The 25,960-nt window shown below is 42.9% G+C and overlaps 1 protein-coding gene across 1 annotated transcript in view; it reads left to right on the top strand.

The window, feature by feature from the left end:
* Positions 1 to 10,394, top strand: part of TRIM42 (tripartite motif containing 42) — a 29,377-nt gene extending 18,983 nt beyond the window's left edge. Inside the window, exons 4-5 of the mRNA XM_002925283.3 lie at positions 813 to 1,037; positions 10,249 to 10,394. Coding sequence (XP_002925329.1) covers positions 813 to 1,037; positions 10,249 to 10,335 — 312 coding nt within the window. The 3' untranslated portion in view covers positions 10,336 to 10,394. The remainder of the gene's footprint in view (positions 1 to 812; positions 1,038 to 10,248) is intronic.
* The last annotated feature ends 15,566 nt before the right edge of the window (positions 10,395 to 25,960 follow it).

The raw sequence follows: 25,960 nt of genomic DNA, 5'->3' as shown, positions 1-25,960 counted from the left end.
CATATTGCATGGTGCACTGGGTGTTATATGCAACTAATGAAGCATCGAACTTTACATNTTATATGCAACTAATGAAGCATCGAACTTTACATTGGAATCTGAGGATGTACTGTATGGTGACTAACATAATAAAAAATCATTTAAAAAAAGAAATATAATCATTATAAAATATTTATATGCCAAGCACAACCCGCTAATTGACAATTGTTGATATATCTCTTTCCAAAAGTTGATATATTATGTTTTGAGTGTGAACATATATTCTCCATGACTTGGGTAAGCCTTTTCACCTCTCTGGTACTCCACTTCCTTGTGTGTAAAATAGAGGGTTGGAATAGATACACTTTTCATCTTCTGGTAGTCTGTGGTTCCATTAGAATTTGCTAAATATAACCTTCCTGAGCCTCAACTATAAAATGGGATAATAAAATCTCCCCTCCAGGGAGTTGTGAAGACTAGGTGAGCTAGGCAATGTCAGACACAGAATCTGATGCATAGAAGGTGTTTAATAAATGGAAGCTACCTTACTTGGTTGTGTCAGGAGACCAGTGGTCACTGCCATGTTGACTGATGGTAACTGAACCCAGAGGAGCATTCTTCTGTTCTTGAAATGCATCACGAGCATCGTGGCAGGCCTTATCAGGCAGCCTTTCAAGACTGTTGCACATAGTCTACATCAAAGTCCTCAGCAACTGGAGGAGATGGGGTCAGCTTAAACTCACCCCACTGATAGTCAATGACACAAATCTTTATGGGAAAGAAAGCTGAATAGTGTGTATTAGTATCACACCCTCATGGTCATTGCTTCATAGGTTTACTGGACATGCCCAACAGAAGACGTGGACTCTTTTGAGATGGAATTTTATGAACTCATTACTACCCCTCCTAACAATGTGCGGACAGAGCTTTGTGGGCAAATTCGGGATATAATGCAGCAGAATCTGGAGCTGCACAACCTGACCCCCAACACTGAGTATCTGTTTAAAGTTAGAGCCATCAATGACAATGGTCCTGGGCAATGGAGTGACATCTGCAAGGTACTGTGCACATATTTTCTCAGACAGTCTTTCTTTATAAGTTCTGATGCAGCTGTTAGGATAATCACGAGATCACAGAACCTACTGTGTGACCGCCCCCTCTAATCCCAGAAAACTTGTTAACTCAGGTCAAAGAGAAGGCTGCTTGCCTCAACCAACTTAGCAAATGAGGCCTGAAAATTGTTAATTCAGTTTGATTCAAAAAACATTTGGGCCAGGCATTCTTTTAGGATGTAGGGACTCAGAGGAAAATAGGACATAATCCTTGCCTTCAAGGAGCTCAGGGTCTATTAAACAGATACTTGTGGCATGAGAAGGACAAAAAAAAAGAGCTTATTATTAGCCCTGGTGGTGACTCAAAGCAAGTGTACAATGCCAGATTTAACAAACATAAATATGGGACACATATAAAAAACACTTTTTAGTATAAGTATGTCCCATGAAATATTTTGGACATAGTCATACTAAAAATTTTTTACTTACTATTTATCTGAAAGTCAAGGAATAGCCACTGAGCATGTCAGAATGGTCTCCCAAAAAGAAGGGATAGGATTATTCCTATCTTCTTTGTGATTCAAGGCTGACTCTTCTTTATATCCCCAGGGGATATACATTCATGAATATGATTTTACTGATACTCAAAGGAGAAAGGAAGAAAAATATCAAGACTTCCCAGAGCTATCTTACTATATAACCATGATGATGTTCTTTGGAATAAGAACATGGCTTAATCATGGGATTCTTTAGAGGAAAAACAGTAAGTCCATCCATTTCAGCTTTTGAAAAGGGAGATTTATGGTTTGGAGAGAGAGGAGTCTCGTGAGACCACTTCCAGCCAGGACATACATCTGATCTCCAAGGGAACTGGAAAGCCATCAGTTCCTCTCCCTTCCTATCTCTGTCTCTCTGTCCTCCCTCTGCCCGCCTTTCTATGTCTGCTTCTCTCTGAATCTGCACCACTTTCAGCTAGTTTGTAGTATCTCCTCCCCTAAATTCAGCTTGCTTGTGGTTTTGGATTGTCTTGGCCCAAGTTCTGTGTGTCCAACACAATCTGACTAGCAAAGCTCCCTTTGTCTCAGGTCCAATGTTTGCAGAAGAGAATCTGATTGGTTGCTACTTCTAGTGATGAAGGGAAGCAGGAGGGAGGATGGGGGCAGGATTATGCTGTTGGCCGGTGTACCAGTAGCAACTCTGTTGCAGGTAGAGGCTCTCTAGTCCATCTGGACTGCTTCTGGAGTCAGCACCCACATGCACCCTTCCCGTTCCCACAGAGGTCAGACATTCACCTGGGAAGGAAGTGGGATGAGAAGGTCAAACTTGCCACTCCTCTTGCTCTACTCCCACCAGTTCCCCATCAGGCAGGTGCCTCAGAACCCCATTCTTGCTGCCACCCTTCTCTCCCAAGCATGGGACACCCACAGCTGCTACCATATTTTGCAGGATGTCCTTTTGATTATGGATTTTTCCTTCCTCTAATTCCATCTGCCTTCTAATTTTTTAGGAATTCCTCAAAAATGTCTTGCCCTTGCTGTTACTAATTTTTTTAAATGTATCTCCTGTTATTTTTACATGCTAGGGTCAAGGACAGAGGTGGAGAGACTGAAATGTGTTGGCCCTTTTTAGGTAGATGTTTTGTCCTTCCTCTTGAGCTCCAAACTCCCTGAAAACAAACTTCACGTCTAATTCATCTCTCTTGCTCCCACAATGCTTACCACAGCACTGTGCATATCGCAGGTTCTTAATGGTTATTGAATGAATACATGACTGAAAATGTGACCAAACAAATGAATATATGAATGAATGTCTAAATTAAAGAGTGAAGAAATAAACTGATGAATAAAATTAATAATTACAAAGTATCATAAGATGCCTGAAAGCTAAGTGTTTTATGCAATCAGTCAAGAAATAACATTCCCCCTGAAATTGTGTTTATGCGATTAATTTGTACTCCCTATATGGGAAGGAAACTCATTCCAGTTTCTTTACTTTTTAACACAATTTCTAAATGAGCAGAGCACTAATTAATGAGGTTTTCTGGAAGCTTCATTTTTATCTGACTCGCAGAGCTGCAATATAGATTTTTCCTTCAGAAGTAATTCTTCTTCCCTCTTTGTGATTATATTAGCATTCTAGGGGAAACAGTGGCTTCCTTAACATTTGTCATGATTTGCATAAGTAAAGGCTTCAATAGCAAATGAAAATAAGATGGTGTGTTTGAATGACATTTATAAAGCTTCATAAAAGTAATGACTTTAGTTCTTTCCTATAAAATCGAAATACTTTTCCTTTGGCATTGGTTCTGTGCAGGTATTCCTAAAAGGTTTCATTTAAAATGCTGTAATGAGGTAGCTGAATCATTCCTTATCCAAAATACAATATTTCCATCATATGTACTTTAGAAAAGGAAGTGAAATAACACCTTTCATATTTGATTTTCATAGTCTGTGACTTGCTGATTTTTAAGGGATTTTATTCGAAGTATAATACATGAAGCATGAAAATTAACTTGAATGCTTTTTAAAGGTCCCATTTATTGAAGGCCGACTCTATGTCAGACACTGTCTATTCGTTATCACTGATATACCAGCCACTGGAGGCAGGGAGTTATTGCCTCTATTTTACAGATAAGGAAACTGAGGCTCAGGAAGGAGGAGTTGAGTGGGAACCTGGGTGTTCATCCAAGCTGGAGCTCTTTGTCCCCTGCACCACAGTCAGATTCAGCTAAGCGTGGGCTGGTGGGCCCCACCCTGGAGCCCTGGCACCTCATGCTGGAAGAATGATGTTGTCCAAGCTAACAGCAATGAGAGTGGGACTTTTTTTTTTTTCTTTTTGAGAGGCAAGATTGAGCATTGCTTGGCCTGGTGTGCCTAGCCCCAACTCCACTAGGCTGTAAGCACCAGGAAGGCAGGTGTCCTGGTGGGCTTCCTCACTCCTCTCGGCCCACAGCCCTCTGCCAACAGCCTCTAACATCGAAGAGCCTAACTGATAGTTTTGAAGGAACGGAGAAATGTGTTTTTAGACAAGTCATATATCCTTTAGTCTGTTAGTCCCTCTTCCTTTAGTCCCCAGGGTCCCTCCTGACCACCATTCCCATTTCTGCAAAGAGCCTCTTTACTTTGTCTCCCTCTAACTTCAAATCTCTGCTAACTTCCAAGAAGTTTTCCCATGATAAATGGAACTCTCCATCTATGCATTGGTTTCCTATTACTGCCGTAACAAAGTAGCAGTTTAAACAATACACATTTACTTATTATAATTTTGGAGATCAGAACTCCAAAATGGGTGCCACTGAGTAAAAACAAGGTGTGAGCAGGGCTGTGTTCCTTCAGGAGACTCTAGAAAAAGTTTATTCTTGCCTTTTTCCAGCTGCTAGCAACTGCCTGCATTCCTGGGCTCATGGCCCCTTCCTGCATTTTCCAAGCCAGAAACATTAGGCTGAGTCCTTCTCACACACATACACACTTCTCACACCTTCTCACATTCCCTGGCTCTCTTCCGCCCCCCTCTTCCACTTTGAAGGACTCTTGTGATCACATTGGATGCACTTGATGACTCAGCATAACCTCTATCTTAAAGCCAGCTGACTAGGAACCTTGATTCCCTTTGCTGTGTAACATAACATGTTCACAGGTTCCCGGGATCACCACATAGACAACTTTGGGGGCCATTACTCTGCCTATCACAGTCTGTACACCAGATGTCCCTTATTACATCACATTTGGAAGTAAAAATTCAGGCCCGAAAATAGTCACAAACTGCTACTGTTCTGCATCTTCCCTGATAGCTCTTTAGGAAGTGTGCCCACCCCTGCCCCCATTCATCCCCTCAAATTCCTTCTCATTCTGTACTGGGGATCACCCCTGGTGTGTCTCCCATGTGCTCAGGAGACAGCCCTGCCAGCTACTCTGAGTCTCTGCAGTGCTGCTCCCTTTCTGCCCAGACTGGAACTCCAGGCACAGAGCCAGGCTGCCTGGCTTCCTGGGCATCTTACCTTGGGTTCATGAGAACCCCCTTCTGGTTTTACTTCGGTCCCCACTTCAGATCTCCTGTCTAGGCTGAGATCCGCAACCTCAGGAAGTGGGGTTGCAGGACAATTGGAGCAACCAACACTATCCCATACTCAGAATAACTGCCCAAAATCTATCCCACAACGCCCACATACTCACAGTGACTCCCTGCCCTGAAACGAAATAAAAATGGGTTTGCACTATCTCCCTAGGATTTATTCTTTGCCAAAGAGCCCCTTGATCCTTCATGCAAATAGAACCCTATTAGTCTCTCCCTACTTGCTCTGCAGATAGATTTGAGCCCTGGAGTGAGGATAATTTAGGTCAAGCTGGACCTATTATTTTTAACCTTATACACAGAGGGTTGAGTTAATCATACACTTCAGTTTATGGTCCATTTTCAACACTGGTTTATGCAAGGCCCTTTTCTTGTCTCTGTATGTATTTCTTTTTGTGTCCATTCCTTCCCAGACATCCATTCTAACACATTTTATGTGTATCTTACTGCTTTTATGAATTCTTACATGGTATATATTGTTTTGAATGTGTTGGTAATTTGCACAAACGGTATTATGCCACATATCCTACTTTGTTTCTCACCTTTTCTCCCTAAACACTGTGTTTTTATGCTCTGGCCATGTCATTATGCACATTTAGTCCCTCACTTCTGATGATACCTCATTTGGACACCACATGGTACCTGTCCACTAAGCCAGCATGGACACCGGGGTGACCTCCAATAGTGCTGCAGTGAACAGCCTCATTCCTGATTTTGTGAGCAGGGTGGCGGCGTGAGAATTTCTCTGGAACATTGTATTTGTTTTCTAGGGCTGCCATACCAAAATGCCACACATTGGGTGGCTTAAACAACAGAAATTTATTTTCTCACAGTTCTGGAAGCCAGAAATCCTAAATCACGTTGTTGGCAGGTCTGGTTTCTTCGGAGGCCTCTCTCCTTGGCTTGCAGACCTACCTGCCTTTTCCCTGTGCGAGGGCACCTCTGGCAGGTCTCTGTGTGTCCAAATTTCCTCCTTTTATAAGGACACCAGTCAGATTGGATTGGGGCCCTCCCTAATGACCCCATTTTAACTTAATCATCTCTTTAAAGGTCGTCTCTCCAAATACAGTTGACCCTTGTACAACACAGGTTTGAACTGTGTGGGTCCACTTATACACTGACTTTTTACAATGCAGGACTGTATTTTCTCTTATGTTCTTAATAACATTTTCTTTTCTCTATCTTTATTGTAAGAATACAGCATATAATAAATATATAAAACATGTTAATTGACTGTTTATGTTATCAGTAAGGCTTCTGGTCAGCAGTAGGCTACTAGTAGTTAAGTTTGGGGGCACTAAAAAGTTATGCATGGATTTTCAACTGTTCAGGGGGTCAGTGCCCCAGTCCCTGCATTGTTCAAGGGTCAACTGTACAGGCACATGCTGAAGTACTGGGGATAGGACTTGAAGGTATAAATTTGGGGAGGACACAATTCACCCCTTATCAGATATATGCCATGAGTGAAATTGCTGGGTCATAGAGTATGTGCATACTTGATTTCATTGCATGCATGTGTGGGGCCATAAGGAATGAATGAGGGCCCCTGTATCCCAGCCCCCACCTCCATGTGGCACAATCCAGTTTTCTACTATTTTGCTAATCCAATAGGTACAAAGTGCTGTTTCCTTATTGTTTGAAAATTCATTTCATATGCTTATTAGTTTTCAGGATTTCCTCCTCTGTAAACAGCTGCAAAATATTCTTTGCCCGTTTTTCTATTGCACTTTTCATTTTCTAGGTGATTTGCAAAGTGTCCTGATATATTCCAGATAGTGGTATTAGACATTGTTAATATCTTCTCTGTTCTGACATTTGTCTATTAACTTTGTTCATAGTGTATTTCATGAAACAGCAGAAAACTTCCATTTTGATATGATCAAAGTCATCAATTATTTTTCCTTTCTGGTTTGACCTTTTGAAGTTTTGTTTAAGAAAGTCCTTCCATAGGCTTAGATCACAAAGATGATCTTCCACATAATTCTTTTATTAACTTTAGTTTTACCTATCAAATTTAGAACTTCCATCCATCCAAAGCCCACCTTTGTGTGTAATGCTGGATAAGATGCACTGTTTTTGACCATCTAGTGAGCCAGTTTTTCCAATAGCATCCACCAAGCAATGTCTTCTCCATTCATATACAGTGAAGGTGCCACTGCCATCTTATATTAAAGTGCCATATATTTAGGAGTCTGTCTCTGAGCTCTCTACAGCCTCCTATAGGTAACTTTGTCTGTTTCTGTATCAATACCACACTGTTTTTATTGTTTAACCTCAGCTTTGTGCTCTGTCTTGATGAACTGCTAAGGTAAGTCTGCCATTACTCTTCTTTCTTTTTTAACGTTTATTTAACTAATCATAGGAATTTGTTCCTTCATATAAATTTTGGAGTAAGTAAATTGAATTACTAAAAGAAGGAAGGAAGGAAGGAAGGAAGGAAGAAAGAGAGAGAGAGAGAGAGAGAGAGAAAGAGAAAGAAAGAAGAAAGAAAGAAAGAAAGAAAGAAAGAAAGAAAGAAAGAAAGAAAGAAAGAATCCAAAAAAGAAAGAACCCAAAAAAGAAAGAATCCAGAATAGAATTTGATTAGGAAGGCATTGAGTCTCTAAATTAATTTGGAGGCATTTGATATTTTTGTAATAGGTCTGACATTTATTGAAATCATCTTCAATGTGCTTTACTTAGGCTTTTAAATTCTTCTCATAGAGGTACTACATGTTCCTGGTTAACGTAATTGTTTGCAGACTTTGTAGATATTACGAATATTATCTTTTATTTCATTATACTTTCTAATGTATTGCTGGTTTAGAATAAAAACTGTTAGTGTTTGGAGGTTAATCTTGATTCCAGCAATCTTTTTTTTTCTTAAGATTTCATTTATCTGAGAGCGAGAGGGAAAGCATGAGCAGGGTCAGGGGCAGAGAGAGAGGGAGAAGCAGGCTCCCCACTGACAGGGAGCCCAACACAGGACTCGATCCCAAGACCCTAGGATCATGACCTGAGCCGAAGGCAGATGCTTAACTAAGCTACTAAGTTGCCCCAGATTCCAGCAATCTTGATAAACTCTCTTATTATTCTGAGAGTTTATCTGCTGATTTTGCTAGTTTTTCCAGGCTATGACCCTATCATTTATGAATAATGATAGCTTTAGCTTTTTCTTACAATCCTTGAACCTCTATGTCTTTTCTTTCCCTATACCTTTGACTAGGGGCATGAGTCTTACAGAAAATAGAAGCTGAAATACTCGATAGCTTTGTCTTATTCCTGATCTTAATGCTTCTCCATTGAGCTATGATGATTTTGCATTTAGTTTTTGTGGTGTATAATTCTCATTAAGGAAATTTCTTTCTACTTCTAAATTTCTGAGAGCTGTACAATCTTATGCATTTTTGTATTATTTGAGATAATCATATGATTCTTCTCTTTTTGGCCTTAATGAAATGAATTACATTGATTCTCTGATGTTACGCTTGACTTGCATTCATGCACTAAACCCTATGTGATCATGATGTGATTATTTAACATACTTGGTTTTAGTTAGCTCAGATTTTATTTTGGATTATTGTATCTATGGTCATAAGTGAACTGGCCCTATAATGTTTGGCTTATATCGTTTTTATCTGGCTTTGGAATCAATAGTTTATTAGCTTAATAAAATGAGGTAGGAAGCTTTTGCTCTTTTCCGATTTTCTAGGACAACTTTATCCAAAAGTTTGTTAGAATTCATTTGAAAAACCATCTGAGCATTTGGGGCAGGGAAGAGGATGTCAACTATCATTTCAAATTCTTTAGTATCTCAAGTTCTGTTCTCTATTTCTTTTGTCCTGTTTCATCTCATCCCCTTGTTCATAAACGTGTCCCAATCCTCATTGCCCCACTCACACATCACACATAGTCTTTATCTCTGGAGGCCCTGACTGCTTTACAGCAGAATTCAAATCCACTGCGCTTTATGAGTCAATTTCTAACCCCACCACAACACTGTTATCCCTTCATTAATGCCCTTGATAGTTCAATGTGTATATCTTACACTATATCTACTATCTTTACCAAGGCTATCTCTCTGTGTTATCTCCATTTTTATCCAGCAATGTGTAACCTAGTGTCATGTATATAATATCTTCATCTTGCAAGAAACCCTTTTCTCTTTAAAATTAAAAAATTTGATAAAACTAAAGGCATAATGGTAATAAGTGTCTCTCTCTCTTTTTTTTTAATACAAATATAAAAAATTAAAAGCTTTGTATATAGGGACATTGTACAAACATCACTCTTCACCACCCAAACCACACCCTCACCCCATCTGCCCCATGAGTCCTGATCTGTCTAGACAGAGCCCACTGATCCATTGGGCTATCCCTCATCCCTGATCTCAGCCTCACTCCCTAAACACCTCTTCAGTAAATGTGTACTGGGAAGGAACAGGAATGCTGCCAGACCAGAAGCATGAAGAAACCCAGCACCTCTGAGGTAAAACAGGGAGATCCACATGTAAGCTGAGTTGGTTAGATTTGTAGGAGACTTGCGCAGTACAGGTAGTCTGCCCTTTCCAGGTACTCTGATCGCTCATTGCGATCAAAGACAGTGTGAAGCATCAGAGAGAGACAACTGGAAGATTTACAAATTGTGGTTCTATTCACCTTTCATCTACTTCTCTAAGAACCTTCTCTTTACCTTAACCAATGTTGTGATTACAGAACTGAAAGACTCACTTCCCCTATAACCCAGTCAAGGTGCTCAGTCTGTTAAGAGTCAAACACATTAATGGAATTTACAAATGATAACAGCTATGACAGAAGCAATTTCCAGGGGCTGGAGGGACACTCTGGAGGGCTGCTCTATGGTGAAGCCCACCTGAGGTCACAGCACTCAGTTAAATGCAGTGGCTTAGACGAAGTCGAACCTAGTCTGTGAAATCCCAGTCTCGCTACATATTAAGAGTCCAAATTTAGAAAAGCGAAAAGCTACCTTATCCTTCTGAGCCTCAGTGTCCTCATTCATACAAGGGGGTCAGTGACACCTGCTTTGTATGGCCATCATGAGGGGTTAATAAGATAATGTGTGAGGGTCTAGTGCACGGCAGTGGCCATGCTCCTGGAAGCTACTACTGTTTCTCCTGTGGCTGGTACCATGGCTCTTCTGATTGCAGGTGGTAACCCCAGATGGGCGTGGGAAGAACCGAGCTAAGTGGGGCCTGCTGAAGAACATCCAGACTGCCCTCCAGAAGCGCTTCTGAGCCCCCGGCAGAGCAGGCAGCAACCTCAGCGATGTACCACAGATAGACATACACACACACACACATACATGTATTTTTCTCACCACATTCTTCAGTGAGGTTGCAGACGATGTTCCCAGCACCTCTGAGTCTTCTAAAAGCCAATAAAAGGAAATGCCTGATGTCATGGCTTGCTGTTTGCTCATTATTTTGGAACTAAGATGTAAAACAGTCAGCAAGTCTCTACACCTCCATTAGCTCAGGCCTAACCCTAGGCTCAGAATTCTGTGGTGTTTTATACATGGCAGCCACAGGCCTCTGGGTAGTAAAAAGGGCACTCTCTTTGCAGTCAGGCCCTCTGGTGTGCATTCTGACCCTAGTCTAACTAGCTTTTGGTGTTTGGGCAAGGCACTGATTGATGGGGAGCTCCTTACCTCACCATGTGGTCTATTTCAACAGTAAGCACCCAATATTGTTAGAATGCTCTTCCTAACTATGGAGCCTGAACTTGCCTTCCCTTAACGTTACACCATGGTCTGAGGTCTGCCTCTGAGCCATAAAGAACGAGAGCACTCCCTCCTCTCCACACTCCTCCTGGTCCCCAAAGCAAAGGAGGAACACTGGAATGCTTGTTTGGAGGCTCCCCGATGGTCCTTTGAATCAAGGCAAGAAAGAATGGCAGAGTCACAGGGCAGCTCCAGCCTCACCACAGAATTTGTCCTGGCCCTTCAGACAATAGGAAGCCCTCAGGGTTTCTGGCCTACCAAGGCCCCATCTGCCTGGAATGACCTTCTCCTGAACCCTACCCCATTTCTGCCAGGAAAACACCACCAGGGCTTAAGACCCAGTTCAACCACTTCTGGGAAGCCTTTGCTGATTCTCTAAGTCAGGATAACACCTCCCTCCTCCCCTGGGTCCTCACTAAACACAAAACTTTCCTCCCCTACTTCCATCCCCCACAGAGACATCTATTCCAGCCCTTGAAACTCAGGTGCTCGCATTTGTCCCCAGTCTGTAGGGCAGAGACGGGATCTCATTCATTCTGTCCTCAGTGCCTGGCTTGATGAGGCTCACACTGCGCATCAGTACCAGGCAGGGAGGCAGTACTGCTGGAAAGCAGGCACATGGAATGACCCTCCTCCAAACCTCGGCAAATGTCAAATCTGCACAACACGGTCTACACAGGAAGTGGGAATGCGCGTGGAAAGAGACAGGCAGTGACTGGTCTCCACCTTCTCTAATCCCATCCTTTTCATGAGTTATCCTGAGGGCAGGTATGGCTGCCCCATCTAGCTCCACCCATAGGGCCACTGCTTTACAACCCTTTATTTTTCCCTGAGCCTCAGCATCAAAGCCAGAAAAGACCTTTTTCCCTGAGAGGTCCCCAGTGAGGATCTTCTAATAATGTAAGATGAAGTTGAGCAGATTCCTGCCCCGCTCCCCAACAGTATTACAAGAAGAAATTCCCCAGGGATCTTCATTATGATCCTATTACTGTAAATGATGGCTTGAATCCACCATCAGATTTGGTATTACCATATAATCATTTCTGTAAAAGGCTTCAGAATCATCATTAGCACAGGGAGCAAATTAAATGACATGCCAGCAGGGATTTTACTACTGATAAACTAAAACGAAATTAAACTAACAAAAACAGAGTGGTATGAATATTGCATTACAATGATCACACCTACACACAGTACAAGCAAGTGTAGCCAGAATCAGATAAGCCACAGCACCCTGATCTTGCCTTTCTAGAGAACCCATAGCCTTCCTTCGGTGACCACAACAGTTGGCTGGATTCTCTGAGAGGCCCACCTCACAGGTAGCAAAGCCATTCTATCAAATGCAAGATAGGATTTCTTAATGGCACAGAATTCCCTGCATATCATGCTGAGACCCCCTCCCAGCACTCTTCCTAAGGTATAAAGAAGAAGGCAAGGATCTGGTTTTAATACCAGCTCTTCACTAACTTGCTGTGTAGCCTGGAGGGAGCCCCTCTCTCATTCTGGGTGTCAGCTTCTTCATCTATCCAATGATGTGGTTTGATAGGAGATTTTACAGATGATCTTTAATAAAATGAGAATAATGCTCCTCTCCCTGACTCTTAGGATTGTTGTCAGTTTCAAATGAGCAATATAGGTGACAGCATGCTACAAAGTAGAAAATGCTGTTAGAGGATGAGGATTTATAAGATGCAAATATGTATGCGCACAGTAGTACATATACATAAATGTATGTATGCCAAATATAAGCAAGAAATTCACAAATATATGCCACTGTGTTGAGCCATAATCTCCCTGTATGTCTACATATTTCAACATCCCTATCAGTCTTTCTTCACAGTAGAGTCTATGGCTACAGGAACAGATAATGAGTGGCCATGTCTACTCTAAAACAGCTTGCAGCATGTTGGTACAGTTTCTAGCTAAGTAAATAGTGGTTTATGTACTCCTTTACTTTTTCCCCTTTTTTTCTTTTCTTTTTTTTTTTTTTTGATGTTCACTCTAGATTTATTCATTCATTTAGCACATCCGTACTGAGGCCTGGGTGCAAGGTGGTGAATTAAATAGACATGGTCCCTGCCCCATGTCTTCTACAGTCTAATAAGGGAGGCGGATAAAGTGAAGATACAGAGATGTAAATGACTGGAAATGATGACAAGTTCCAGGAAGGAAAGGAGTGTGGAACTGGGAGGTATCAACTCTAAAGAGGGTGCAATGGACTGAATGTTTGTGCCCCTCCCCTCAAATTCATATGTTGAAATGTTCATCCCAAAGTGATCAAATTTGGAGGTGGGCCCTCAGAAGTGATTAGGTCATGAGGGTGGAGCTCTTGTGAAGAGGATTAGTGCCCTTACAAGAAGAAGCCAGAGAGCTGGCTCTCTCTCTTTCTATCACATGAGGATACAAGAAGCCAGCAGTCTGCAGCCCACAAGAGGGCCCTCCCTGGATCCTGACCATGTTGCCACCCTGAGATTGGACTTCCAGCCTCTAGAACTGCAAGAAATAAATTTCTTTTATACGACACCCAGTCTATGACACTTTGTTATAGCCACACTCACAGATTAAGGGTGGCTATAACAAAGGGTGTCAGGGAAGGGTTCCCCACGAGGTGAATTTAAAGGTGTTTCCTCAAGAATGGGGAAGAGCCAGCCATGTGACAAGTAGAGGAGAAAAGTATTTCAGATAGAAGGGCAGTAGATGCCAAGGTTCTGAGGCAGAAGAGGGCTTGGCATGTTCAAGAAACAGGAACACAGCTGGGGAGGCTGGTGTGCAGGAAAGAAGGAGGAAGAGAGAAGGATAGAAAAGTGGCCTTGTCAGAATCTATGGGTCCGTCCCAGAGGGCACGTGCCTCAGGAGGCTGTCAAAAGATGTTAAGCTTGGGGTGCCTGGGTAGCGCAGTCGTTAAGCGTCTGCCTTCGGCTCAGGGCGCGATCCCGGTGTTTCCGGATCGAGTCCCACATCGGGCTCCTCCGCCAGGAGCCTACTTCTTCCTCTCCCTCTCCCCTGCTGTGTTCCCTCTCTCGCTGGCTGTCTCTCTGTCACATAAATAAATAAAATCTTTAAAAAAAAAGATGTTAAGCTAGGCAATGTGACAGCCCTATTTATATTTCAGTAGTATTATTTTTGGTTCTGGGTAGGAAATGAGTTGGGGGGGTGCCAGGGAAAAGACAAGAGTACTGTTAGTACGAGCGTGGATACCTGGGCTGGGAGACAGATTCAAGGTGGAATCATTGCCCTTTCTAACCAATAGGGGGTGTGAGTGAGCAGGAGAGAGGAACCAAGGATGGTACCCAAGATTCTGGATTAAACACTGGGAGGATGACAAATCCAGGCAGGATTTGTCACAAATGCACAAACTTCGGAGAATATCATAATTCTGCCTTGAATGAGTGAAGATCTTGAAGGACAAGTCAGTGGAATTAAATAGTAGTAGCTGGGTGTGTGTCGGTCGGGTTTGCTGGAAAACAGAAACCACACCAGCCCTTTTAACAGAGAGAATTGAATATAGGACTGGTTAACAGACTGGAGGACTGATGACAGAAAAGGGACACTGAGAAGACACAGGCCAAAAAAAAAGGCTACCATGAGGACAGCTTGCAAAAGCGCAAGGAAGCAGGAATGAATGGGGAACTAGACATAACGGGTACACAGAAAACACTCACTGGTTTGAGTTGTTAAACTCTGAGTTTGCAACATATGTATTTCCCTCTTTTTGTTTTGAGAGATAAAAGAAACAGGGTATGTGGGGAAATGCTCATATGATTTAAATTGTTGATATTATTTCAACAGTTGCCCTACTCCAATTAAATAAGGAGGTATATGCAGAAAACAGAGAGATGACATGATTACCAACGTGGTAGGAGCACTCCTACATGCAAATGTCCCTATTTTTGCCTACTGCCATGTCTTCCTAGTACAAGCCTTCACCAGCACCCAGCCCCACAGACTCAGCTATGTCACGTGCGCACACACACACACACACACACAAGCACTTATGCACATATACATCAACATACACAGGCACACACACACATATACTTTATAAACACACAAACACACATACACATACACAAACACACATACATTTGTATGGACACACATACACTCATGCACACACACACTAGTATATACATGCATGCACGCACACACACATTTGACATTCATTCCCTCTGTACCACATCACCATTCTGAGGTCACAGAAAACTTCCTGAACAGGGACTTGCCTTAAGGGCTGAAGGACTAGGAGATCAAATAGGCATAGTTCCTAGAGGACACTTTAATATCTGTGACAGGAGGTAGGACGTTGGGGGTGGGGGAGGGAAGGGTAGGGGAGACAGTGGGAAGGCGGTAAGGTGAGGCAGTTCCCTACCACCCTAGTCTCCAAATGATCTGTGAGGACATTTTGGTTTGAAATCAAAGGGTTTCTTTGCCAGAAAACGACTAGAAGAATCAGGTTTTGTAGAAGTTCTCAGAAAAGCTAATACATTCCAAGGCAAATAATTGACTGAAAGTAGGAAAAAATGCAATTTAGGGAGAAGCCTAAGGGACACGTGTTACTGCAAAGCTGAAGTGGGCCCAGAAGCTTGAATTTTTTATACCAAGTTGTAGAAGTTAGCAAAATAGGGCCCAAAACAGAGTTCTTCAGATGCTGTGAATCTATGCATGACTTCATTTCCATTCCTTTAATTCCACCAGGAGCTACAATTTCTAAATTTTCCTTCAGGAAAAAAATCATTTAGCTCAGAAATAATGCTTTCTATATAAAACTGTAGCAGTTTCAGGGTTTATTTCTTTGATTTTGTTTCCTTCCCAAAAAATCAGAATAAAGGGAGTATTTCATCTTAGTAAAGCCAGATGTGGGAAGTTTCTGTCTGAGCACCAAAGCAGACAACAAACTCACTCAAGAAAAATTGACCAAGTGCTGCACCCGCCTGGCCCTGTGCATATGGAGCAAACAGAGCCAGCCTCTGCCCTCCATGGGTTTCCATGCATGAAGTGGTAGAAGAAAACCAAGTCCTACCCCGATGCGGGCTTTGGCGTCCAGGTCAGATTTCACGGGAGTGGAGCCCTTCATGACATCCCTGGGGTCATGAAAATCGAAGGGAATTGAAGAAGCAGAGAACAAGAAGTAGCCATAGTAGGTAGGGGAACAGCAATAAAGATGCAGAGGCTGGACTAGTAGGTCAGATGCATGAATGTGAAACAATGAGAAATATATATACGGTCTCTGTTTCTGGTTCCTGACACAGGGCTCCTAAACCCTTACAGTTTCCTAAGCAAAAAGAGCACTAGGAACATCTTTTGTTCTAAAATTTGCCTTTGACCCTGGTTCCTGACCTAGAGCTCTTACATATCTTGGAATTTTCTGGGTGATAGGAGTATCTTTGGTTCTAATGAGGTAATTCAGTGGGCTTCTGGGTGGGGGCCGGTCACCAGAAAGACCAAGCTATCAGTAGAAGCTTAGAATTTTCAGTCCCACCCCTCATTCTCCAGAGAGAGGAGAAGGGCCAGAATGGAGTTAATAATTGATCATGCCTATGTGATGAAGCCTCCATAAAAATCCCAATAGTGCTGGGGTTCAAGGAGCTTCTGGGCTGGTGGAGACATCCACACGCTGGGAGGGTGGTACACCCCAACTCCAAGGAAACAGAAGCTCCTACACTTGGGGCCCTCCCAGACTTTGCCCGATATATCTCTTCACCTGGCTATTCTTCTAACAAAGGATATCATTTATTATATAATAAACTGGTAAATGTGTTTTCCTGAGTCCTGTGAGCTATTCCAGCAAATGAATGAACCCAAGGAGGTGTTGTAGGAACCCTGATTTGTAGCCAGTAGGTCAGACGTACAGGTGACCGAAGATGTGTGAGTGTTGTCTGAAGTGGGGCAGTCTCATGGGACTGAGCCTTAAACGTTGTGGGGCCTGACACTGACTCCAGACAGATCTTGTCAGAACTGAAGTGAGTGATAGGACACTAGCCGGTGTCTCAGAGAATTCCTTGGTATGGGATATGCCCCCACACACGCGGTGTCAGAAGTGTCAGAAGTGAAGTGAAGTGTGGCAGCAGTGTGAGTAAAGGAGAAATAATACACAGCAGCGTGTTTTTCCTCTTCAAGAATGATAAGCCTGAATGGGGATTTGAGGCAAATTATAGGAGTTGATGAAAAACAGATTCTGAGTTTATCCTATGGCTAATGAGAAGCACATATAGGTTGCTGATCTGGAAATTAATAATAGTAATTATAGTAGCAAAAGCTAACATTTATGACAATATTACAGGCACTATACAAAGCATGTTACATGTACTGGGTATGTAATTCTCACAAAAGCCCTTTGAGATAGGCACTGTTACGATCTCCACTACACTGGTAAGGGAAATGAGGGCCAGAGGAGTTAAGTAACTTGCCTGGGGTCACACAGCTTCTAAGTGGCACAGAGAGGTTGAGGTGGAATGCAGCCCTTGACCTGGAGGCTGTGATGGGTGAGGGTTCTGTGCTGCCTTCACCCCGGGCACTCTCTCATGGAGCGCTTGTCTGAGAATGAAGCTGAAGGGCAAGAGAAATGGAGGTGAGAGGTAAAGAGGGGCTTGGCAATGTTCCTGGGTCTGGATCAGGATCCACCCCTGTTTTCCTGAATCCTCCCTTGTGACTGAAGCTAACTGGAATAGAAGTTCTGCCATTTACAATACGCCCTCTCTTCACCTTTATTAATATCAGATTGGGGCTCATCTGTGCCTTCCTCACAGTATCTTCCTAAGGCCTTGCTAAGTGCTGAGGACACGGAGATAAAGGAGACACTGCCCCACCCTCAGGATCAAAACCATGTGGAAAGGGCCGGGCAGGTCACAGTGAGTGGAGGAGGGCCCAGGATGCTTCATTCAGGGAGTCAAGGAAGGCTCCCCGTGGAAGCAGCACGCGGTGGCACGGAGGGTGCATGGAGTTTGCCAGGTGGCATGGGGAACAGAGACTTTGGATGAGGGACCCAAGTCTTCGCCTAGGCCCAGGGACACCCACCAAGATCCTCTTAGAAGGTCCAGACAGACCCTTCCCTTGCATTGTCCCCTCACGTCAGTAGAGGCTTTTGGTGCCCATCTCCCCACAAAGAACAGTAACAGAAAGGCCAATGATATCCAAGTACCAGACATTCAAAGTCCCAAACGGAAGTTTTGTTTCCCAGTTTTAAAAAAAGCTACAGGTCTTATGTGGGTAAAAGTGAATGGCTATGGTTTAGAGAAGTCAACTTCTCTTGGCACCAGCCCAATGTCTCTATGGTCTTAAAGGTGAGAATCTACCTGTGAGATTGGAGGGACCTCACCTCAGGCCTCACCTGTGAAGACTGGATTTTCTCAATGTATCAACTCTAATTATGAAAACAAGATCTTTCCCCCTGCCCCCCCACCTCTCCAGAACAACCAGAAAAGGAAAGGGAAGTTCCTGATGCATTTGCAGGTTTCCCACGAGGACACCACATTTGAGTAACTGTCACCTTCCCAGGGTGATGCCCCAAGAGAGCACCAGCATAGAGGCGACCCAGACCTGGGCGCATGCCCTGTCTCTGCCACTCTGTTTCTATAGGACTCTGTCTAGGTATTTACACTCTCCAGGCCCCAGTACTTCACTCTGTAAAAACGGATATTACTCCCACTGGGAAGGACAGTCATGAAGACTACAGGGGTGTAAAATGAGAATATATCCCCACAGTCTCCAGCACGGTGCCTGGCCTGTGGCAGATGCTCAGCAATTGAGATTTGTTGCTACAATTGCACTGATAATCCACACGATTGCCATTGTTCCATTCAGCCGTGTCTTGACACCGGCGGCCTCTTTGAAGGCAGAACTGTTCTGAACTTTTTCCAAATTACTGGGCTCTTTTTGAGAATCTGCAGAAATGACGAAAAGCACAAACGTACGAGATTTTGCAGAGGATTTCAGTGAAGTCAAGAAGCCCCAAATTCCACCAACATGCCCCATCATGCAGGAGTCCACAGGCCACAAGTTCCGAGGCCTTGCATCTGCAGAACTTGCCTACCTCTGAGTTGATTTATTTTGCACGGAGATAACAGTGAGAGGGTCTCAGGGCACCTGGGTGGCTCAGTTGGTTAAGCATCTGCCTTCTGCTCAGGTCCTGACCTCAGGATCTTGAGATCAAGTCCCTCATCAAGCTCCCTGCTCAGGGGAGAGCCTGCTTCTCCCTCTGCCTGCCGCTCCTCCTGCTTGTGTTCTCTCTTTCTTCTCTGACAAACAAATAAAATCTTAAAAAAAAAAAAAAAAAGAGTGAGAGGGTCTCTATACTTTCCCAGAGCAGTTTTGGGAGACCTGTCACCATGCTGCCACCTTGGGCCGCAGAGCAACTAAGGAGCTGCAGGAATCGGCGTTACACCAAGCACTGTTTGCAGCCTGAGAAAATAGCAGCACATATCCCACGCATGAGTTTGCATTTTCCAAATGTAGGAAGCTGCCGTGGCAATGAACAAATACAAAATACAGAGAGTTACTCCAAGCACAAGCACCAACCTGTGGAGGCAACAGAAATATTTTGACATTTAGGGAGACCCTCAAACTTGACAAGGTCAGAAATGCCTGCTGTGGTCCAGCTGCCCTTCCCCGGCCCCCAGTCCGTGTCGGCATCCATGACAGAGGGGTTGCCTAGGCAATGCCCAAGCAGTTGGCCTCCTGTGGCAACTAATATAATTAAAGTAGAAACCTTTCCGAGCACAATTTAAACAGAAGAGAATCATGCCATAACCAAGGGCCCCTTTATTTAGCTCCTGCAAATAAATCCCATTTCCAGGGTCCCTGGGTCATGGTCTCTGCTCAGAGCCACTTGCCAGTTCTCTACACCTAGCCTCCCTCACACAAAGAGGTTTCAGTTGGATTTGTTTGTCTTTGTTTTTATTTTTCTTTTATCTTGCTCTCTTAAAGTCACAGAAACTAAAGTTAGATAAAAAGATTAGTTTTGCCTGATTTTCAAATTTGGGGAGCCTATGTTTTGGTTTGCTCCCAACTGCTACTCAATCAAAATAGCAGGTTTAAACTGTATTCAACTACTATGATTTAGCCAATAAAAACATGAAATTTAACAACAATAACACGCACAGATGCCTTACGGCAAGAGAGCTGAATGAATGAAACTCTTTCAAAGCCCTCTCCATCACATCTGTGTTCCTCCTCTGAGCCCAAGCCTGTGCTTCTTCCCTCCTCTCCCACCTGCCCCTCTCCCCGTCCCTCTTACCTAATCTTCCAAAGGCTTTTGTCTTGAAATAAAGGTAAACAAATCTATCACTCTCTTTCCTTCCTTTGAAATGATTATCACCTGCATAACCTGCAATTCAGGAAGCTTCCACCAGGAGATGATACTCCATTATTACAGACTCAGCAATGATATTTGTGTAAGTCAGAGTCAAAACACCAACATTTGTTCTATAAGCCTGTAGGTAGTGGTATTATAAGTAAATCTGTTTCTGCCCCTTTATGCTTTTCCTCAACTTTTGAAAGAGAATTTACATCTTTGATAATCAGAAAAGAAGTTTATTTAAAATATTTTAAAGTTATTACAATATAATAGTATTATTCAAATCCATAGAGCAAAATGAATGCTGGAGTATTACCTTTTATTACCATAAAATATAAGGGTATATATATGATGAATTCCAGGACTCTGGATGAAACTACAATCTATAGCCTACCCATCCTATGAAGAGGCTATTTATTATTTGAATGGTCATCCTCGTCACCCCCACCCACACTCAGCATGTTAATTTGGCTCTGAAAAAATATACCAAATGCTGCCGTTGCTAAGAATATGAATTCCAGGAACTCCAGTGACTGGTCTCTCCTTTGGCCTTAAGACATCCTTTCAGTCTGTCACTGTTGGGCAGTGTGTGTACAATAAAATTTAGAGAAAGGAGAGGGGACAGCTGAGATGTTTTTCTTCCCTTTATCTTCTTAACTCCTCTCATCTAGCATTGGGATTTTCCATTTCCACATCAGAATTGCCAGTCTACAAAAACTCTAAAGAGTAATAATGCTTCCTGCAATAGCTGTAAAGAAATGTTGTATGAACATACTGTGTTGGGTTTTAATTTCTCCATGCAAAAATAAAGACTTTTTTGGAGTTTATTGCTAATCCAGCAACCCTGCTTTTAGTAATATATTCTATGGAAATAAAGCAAATATACAAAGATGCGTGTCAGGGATGCATGTTGCAAAGAGGTTCAAAATAACAAAAAAATAATAAAGTAAAAACAACCGAAATGTCTACCACTTAAGAGCTTGGTTTTTTAAATGTATCTTTATACTTTGAAATACTATAAGGTCATTAAGAGGAATGAAAGTAGCATTTATGTGTTTGCATGGAAAGATGTCCACTGGTAGGTATAAGGGGGAGAAACAAAAGGAGCTAGTATGAGAGGAATTATAGCATAATTCTGTAGAAACAAGTTAATTGAACTTTTCCGTTGGTTGACATAAGCTCCAAACACGAGAATCCCTAGACACACCCATGCAGAATGTGATAAAAGGCAGTAAAACAAGTCCAGTAACAACTACTCCATCCTGGTTATTTATGAGATGAGTCATTCAAACAGAGTTTATTGAACATGAAGTAGGATTAGAGAACTGGATTTCTCTCTTACTCTGTAGTGGAAGAGGGGGTGCCCCCAAGAAAAGAACTGTTTGTAGAGACGGGATGTTTGTGAGAAGAAGTGCTACTAGTTTACTTGCCAGCTAGAAACTAACTTGTAAAAACTCAATCCCATCTCAGTGATTGTGGTAAACTAGATCTCTGTTGAGCAAATATTGGCTCTAATCAACCATCAACATGGGAGTGTTCTTTTCCAACCCATCAATGTTGCGCTTGGTCATGTGACTTGCTTTGGCTCCAGGGTGAGCAGAGCATATCTACCTCCTCTCACCCTTGGACTTTGCACTCAGTCATGGGACTTGCTCTGGCCAATGAGATACTAGTTGACATGCTGTACGCAGAGGTTTGAAGAGTACATAATGGCTTGGTTTGTTCCCTTGCACTTCATCATCTCCTGGGTATAACTACCCAAGGCAGCTGCTTCTTCCTTAGCTTTGGCCCAGAAGGAATAGACATGGAACAGACCTGAGCCCAATCAGCAGCAAGGAGCCAAGGCCAACAAGAACCACCACTTAAAAGCTGAGCTTCCCAGACAAGGCCAACTTGTCGATCAGTTGAACTGCAGCTCAAAGAGTGTGAGAATAGTGCTTATTGTTCCACATCGCTGAGTTTGGGGGTGGTCTGTATTATTGCACCAAGAGCTAACCAATACAACGGAGAGTTCTTCAGGCACTTTGATAATTTACTCTGGGAGCTTGTGACATAGTCACCCTAGAGATTGCCTGGAACCTTATCAGGGCAGAATCTGGCAGAAGTTGCCCATAATGTCCAGACAAGAAGAACCAGGACAGAGTTGGACAAGAATGAGGATGTATGAGATGCCCATGTGTCGAATGGACAGGACACAGAGGTTAGTAGGTTTGTGCCATCCTGAAGGAATTTTACTCGAAAGTACTGTCTGCCAAGGGCACCTGAGTGGCCCAGTCGTTTAAGCATCTGCCTTCAGCTCAGGTCATGGTCCCAGGGTCCTGGGATTGAGCCCCATGTCGGACTCCCTGCTCAGCAGGGAGTCTGCTTCTCCCTCTCCATCTGTTCCTCCCCCCCTGCTCGTGAGTAAACTCTCACTCTCTCTCTCAAATAAATTAATTAACTAAAATTTAAAAAAAAAAAGTAGTGTCTGCCAGGTGATGAAATCCACTGAGAAGAGGCTACGAGAATGAAATGAAAAACAGTACCTTTGGGGGCAAAAGTAGAAGGCACAGAAGCCAGCACCAGAGGTGCGAAGGAAAGCAAGAAAGAGTGGAACAGTCATCATGCCCACTTTCCCATTGTAGATCCCAAGCCTGGGTCATCGTAAACTGGACGGAGAAGTGAGATGAGACATCAGGGTTTTTATTTAAATGTGGCTAGATATTTTAATACCTAAAAATAGAATTTTTGCAACTGAGAATGACCAGAAAGCTATGGAATTTTCTAGAGGTTACATTATGGGGAAAGAAAGAAATCTGACAGGCTATAGGAGGACAATGATGGAACTTTAACCATTCAATAAAATGGTTACACCCATTATATAAATTATATGATATATATAATAAGTATGCCAATAGACATGTTTATATTTCTATTTCTATTTTGGGCAAACAAAGGAGCAGGGGTGGGTCTGAGCCACGTCTGTCTGTTGAGCAGGGGTCTCCTGCAATGGAAACTGACTGCAGGCTTCTCCTTTCCTTAGTTCCCTTGGCTCTAACAATACAGCTCATTCCTCAGCAAATTTCCCTTCAAATGTTCAGCCTGTGGCAATGAGATATTTTTATAGCTTTTTATTTAACATCCCCCTGAGAATTATCATTTGCTTTTACGCAGTGTTATCAAGAAACAAAAGCAACAAAAACGCATTTTAATTTTTCAAGCTTTTTGGCTCTTCTTCTTTCAGATAATGGAGGAATCAGACCGCTGTAGGGCAAAGGATTAAATCCCAGAGTCAAAAGATGGGGATTCTTTCCTGGTCAGTGACCTGAACTCCCCATGGGACCTCAAGCAAGGCTCTCAACTTTCTGGGCTTCATTTTCCTCTCATATAGATCCTCTGCAAGATATGCCCCAAATCCTGTGTGCCAGGGTGTCTTTTGTTGTGGAAAAATCTGGAGCGACATTAATTAGAACATCTGTGCTCTAGTCCTTCCTATTTCACCAAGGAGTACTATGATCTAAGCTATGGATTTAGTGTCATTGAGGATCGGTTTCCTTATCTTTAAAACAAGAAAATAAGTCATGTCCTCCTTTCCTCCCAGGTTTTACTGTTGTTTTTATGTTTTGGTTATCTAGTGCTGTGTAACATACTACCACAAAAGATAGTGGCTAAAAACAACCATCAGTTTTGCTCATGATTATGTGGGTCAAGGATCTAGGGAAGAATGCAGCTGGATGGTTTATCTTAGCCCTACATGGCATCAGCTGGAGCCTCTGGGGCTGGAGGATTCTGTTCCAGAATGCTGCTTCATTCACATATCTGGCATAATGATACTTCTTGATCTCGTCTCTCTCTCTCTCTTTCTCTCTCTCTCTCTCTCTCCCCCCCTACCTCCTTCCCTCCACATGGTATCTCACCCCAGAGCCTAAACACAGCAGTCAGGAAGCAGAAACTTCCAATCAATTAAGAGCTGCTCCCAGAACTAGCACAGCATAACTTCCACTGGATTTATTCTGTTGGTCCAAGTAGTCACAGTCTCACCAGGATGGAGAAATCAATTTCATCTCTTAATTGAGGAACAGCAACATCACATTGCTGAAGAGCAAATGGGATAGTAGATACTGGAAAACAGAATCTGTCACATACTGCTTTGTTGGTATTCTGGACAAGAATTATGATAGGTATGGAAGTCTTTGAGAAAATAAATCTCTGTGCATCTATCAAGTGCCATTATGATCCCCACTTCAATTTTCCACTTACAATCTACTTTGGTGAGTGTTACTTTGAGGTAAGCAATAGAGCCATCCCAAATCCAGCTACAGCAGCTACCAAAACATTATCTGTCCCCAGATGGACACTAATTAGAGACCCAGGTAATTCCTTCAACAGGGGGACACAGGGTTATTTTGGTTGAACAGACACTTACTATATCAGTCATGATATGCCAGATTGTGATCTCAAAACTAACAACCCCAAAATCAATGACTTAAGATAAGAAAGTATAACTCTCACTGCATACCTATCATAGGTCCTCTGGGGCTCTGGGGCTCTGAGATGCAGCTGACAGAGCATGCCCTATCTGATCCTTGCCGGGCGCCTCAGCAAAGGTATGGAGCATGGCTTCCACCCAGAAGTGAGACATGTCACCTCATACTTCACTGGCCAAGGCAAGTCACATGGCCACACCTGACCTCAAAGGAGGAGGTGTGTGAAACCTTGCCATGCCTCAGAAGGAGAAGAACCAGAATTATTGGAGAACTGCCTTCCTAAGTACCACATCTGGATTGGAATTTTTCAGGATTCTGTTCAAGGACATTTTCAGAGCCCCTTCTCAATGCACAAAAGCCTATATGAAGATGCAGAGAGAAAATGCATTTTGTTATCCTATATTCTCCTGCTCTAATATGTTGGGTTTTGGGTGTTTTTTTGTTTTTGGTTTTGGTTTTGGTTTTTTTTGGCCAAGATTTTCTTTGCTGCTTCTTGTAAGACATTTCCCAGGGGAATGACAGTGGTTGAAATCCTGACCTTGCCTCTAGATTCACAGAGAACAAAATGTTCCCCGGGGTATTTGCAATCGTGTCCATCTACTAGCTCTGTAGAACACATGGAGATGCCACATGAGACCCACATTAGTGAGTTTCCACCCAGAGGTTCACGTTCTTGGCTTAGACTGTGGTGTGTTTACAAGAGTCAGCACAGCAGAGTGGAAAGAGCAGTGTAGTAGGTATCACACTGCCTGGGTTCAAAACCACCACCTTCCAGTGTGTCACTGCGAACAACTTATTGAACTGCTTTGAGCCTCAGTTTCCTCAGCTGTAAAATGACAATAATAATAGTACTTTGGAGGCTGTCATGAGAATCAGAGGAGATAATATGTGTAAAACACTTAGAACAGTGCCTGGGACTTTTTAAAGTGCTCATATTGCTGTTGTTGATGTTGTCATTTGGTCTAGCTCTGCAAGCCTCTGCCTGGTGTCAAATCCTGTGCAGGGACAGATGGTCACACTCATAGGTGCTGGGCGCTCACAAAGGAGAAGATGGCCAGTAAGTGCTATGAGAATGAAATGAAAAACGGTGTGAAAAGCAGAGATCCTTGCACTTAATTATGATAGGATGACACAGTTTTGTGCGTGGAACAGGTGATGGGTATCCTTCTTACTCCAAAATATCTCCCCTACCAACCTGCCAAGATGGCTGATATTTTATCATTAGAAATTTATTCCTTTGGTTTAACCATTGCCTGGTCTAAGTGCCTCACAAACATTCACTGAGTGCATGAGGCTCAGAGGGAAAGGACTTAACAGGAATAGCCAAGGCATTTCTAACATAGACTTGGTGAAAAGGGCTAGAAAGTTCTCCTGTGTAGTAA

Source organism: Ailuropoda melanoleuca, chromosome 6, assembly GCF_002007445.2.
Source record: "Ailuropoda melanoleuca isolate Jingjing chromosome 6, ASM200744v2, whole genome shotgun sequence".
Classification (NCBI taxonomy): Eukaryota; Metazoa; Chordata; class Mammalia; order Carnivora; family Ursidae; genus Ailuropoda; species Ailuropoda melanoleuca.
Note: the sequence above shows the minus strand (reverse complement) of the source record. Positions and strands in the feature narration are given on the sequence as shown.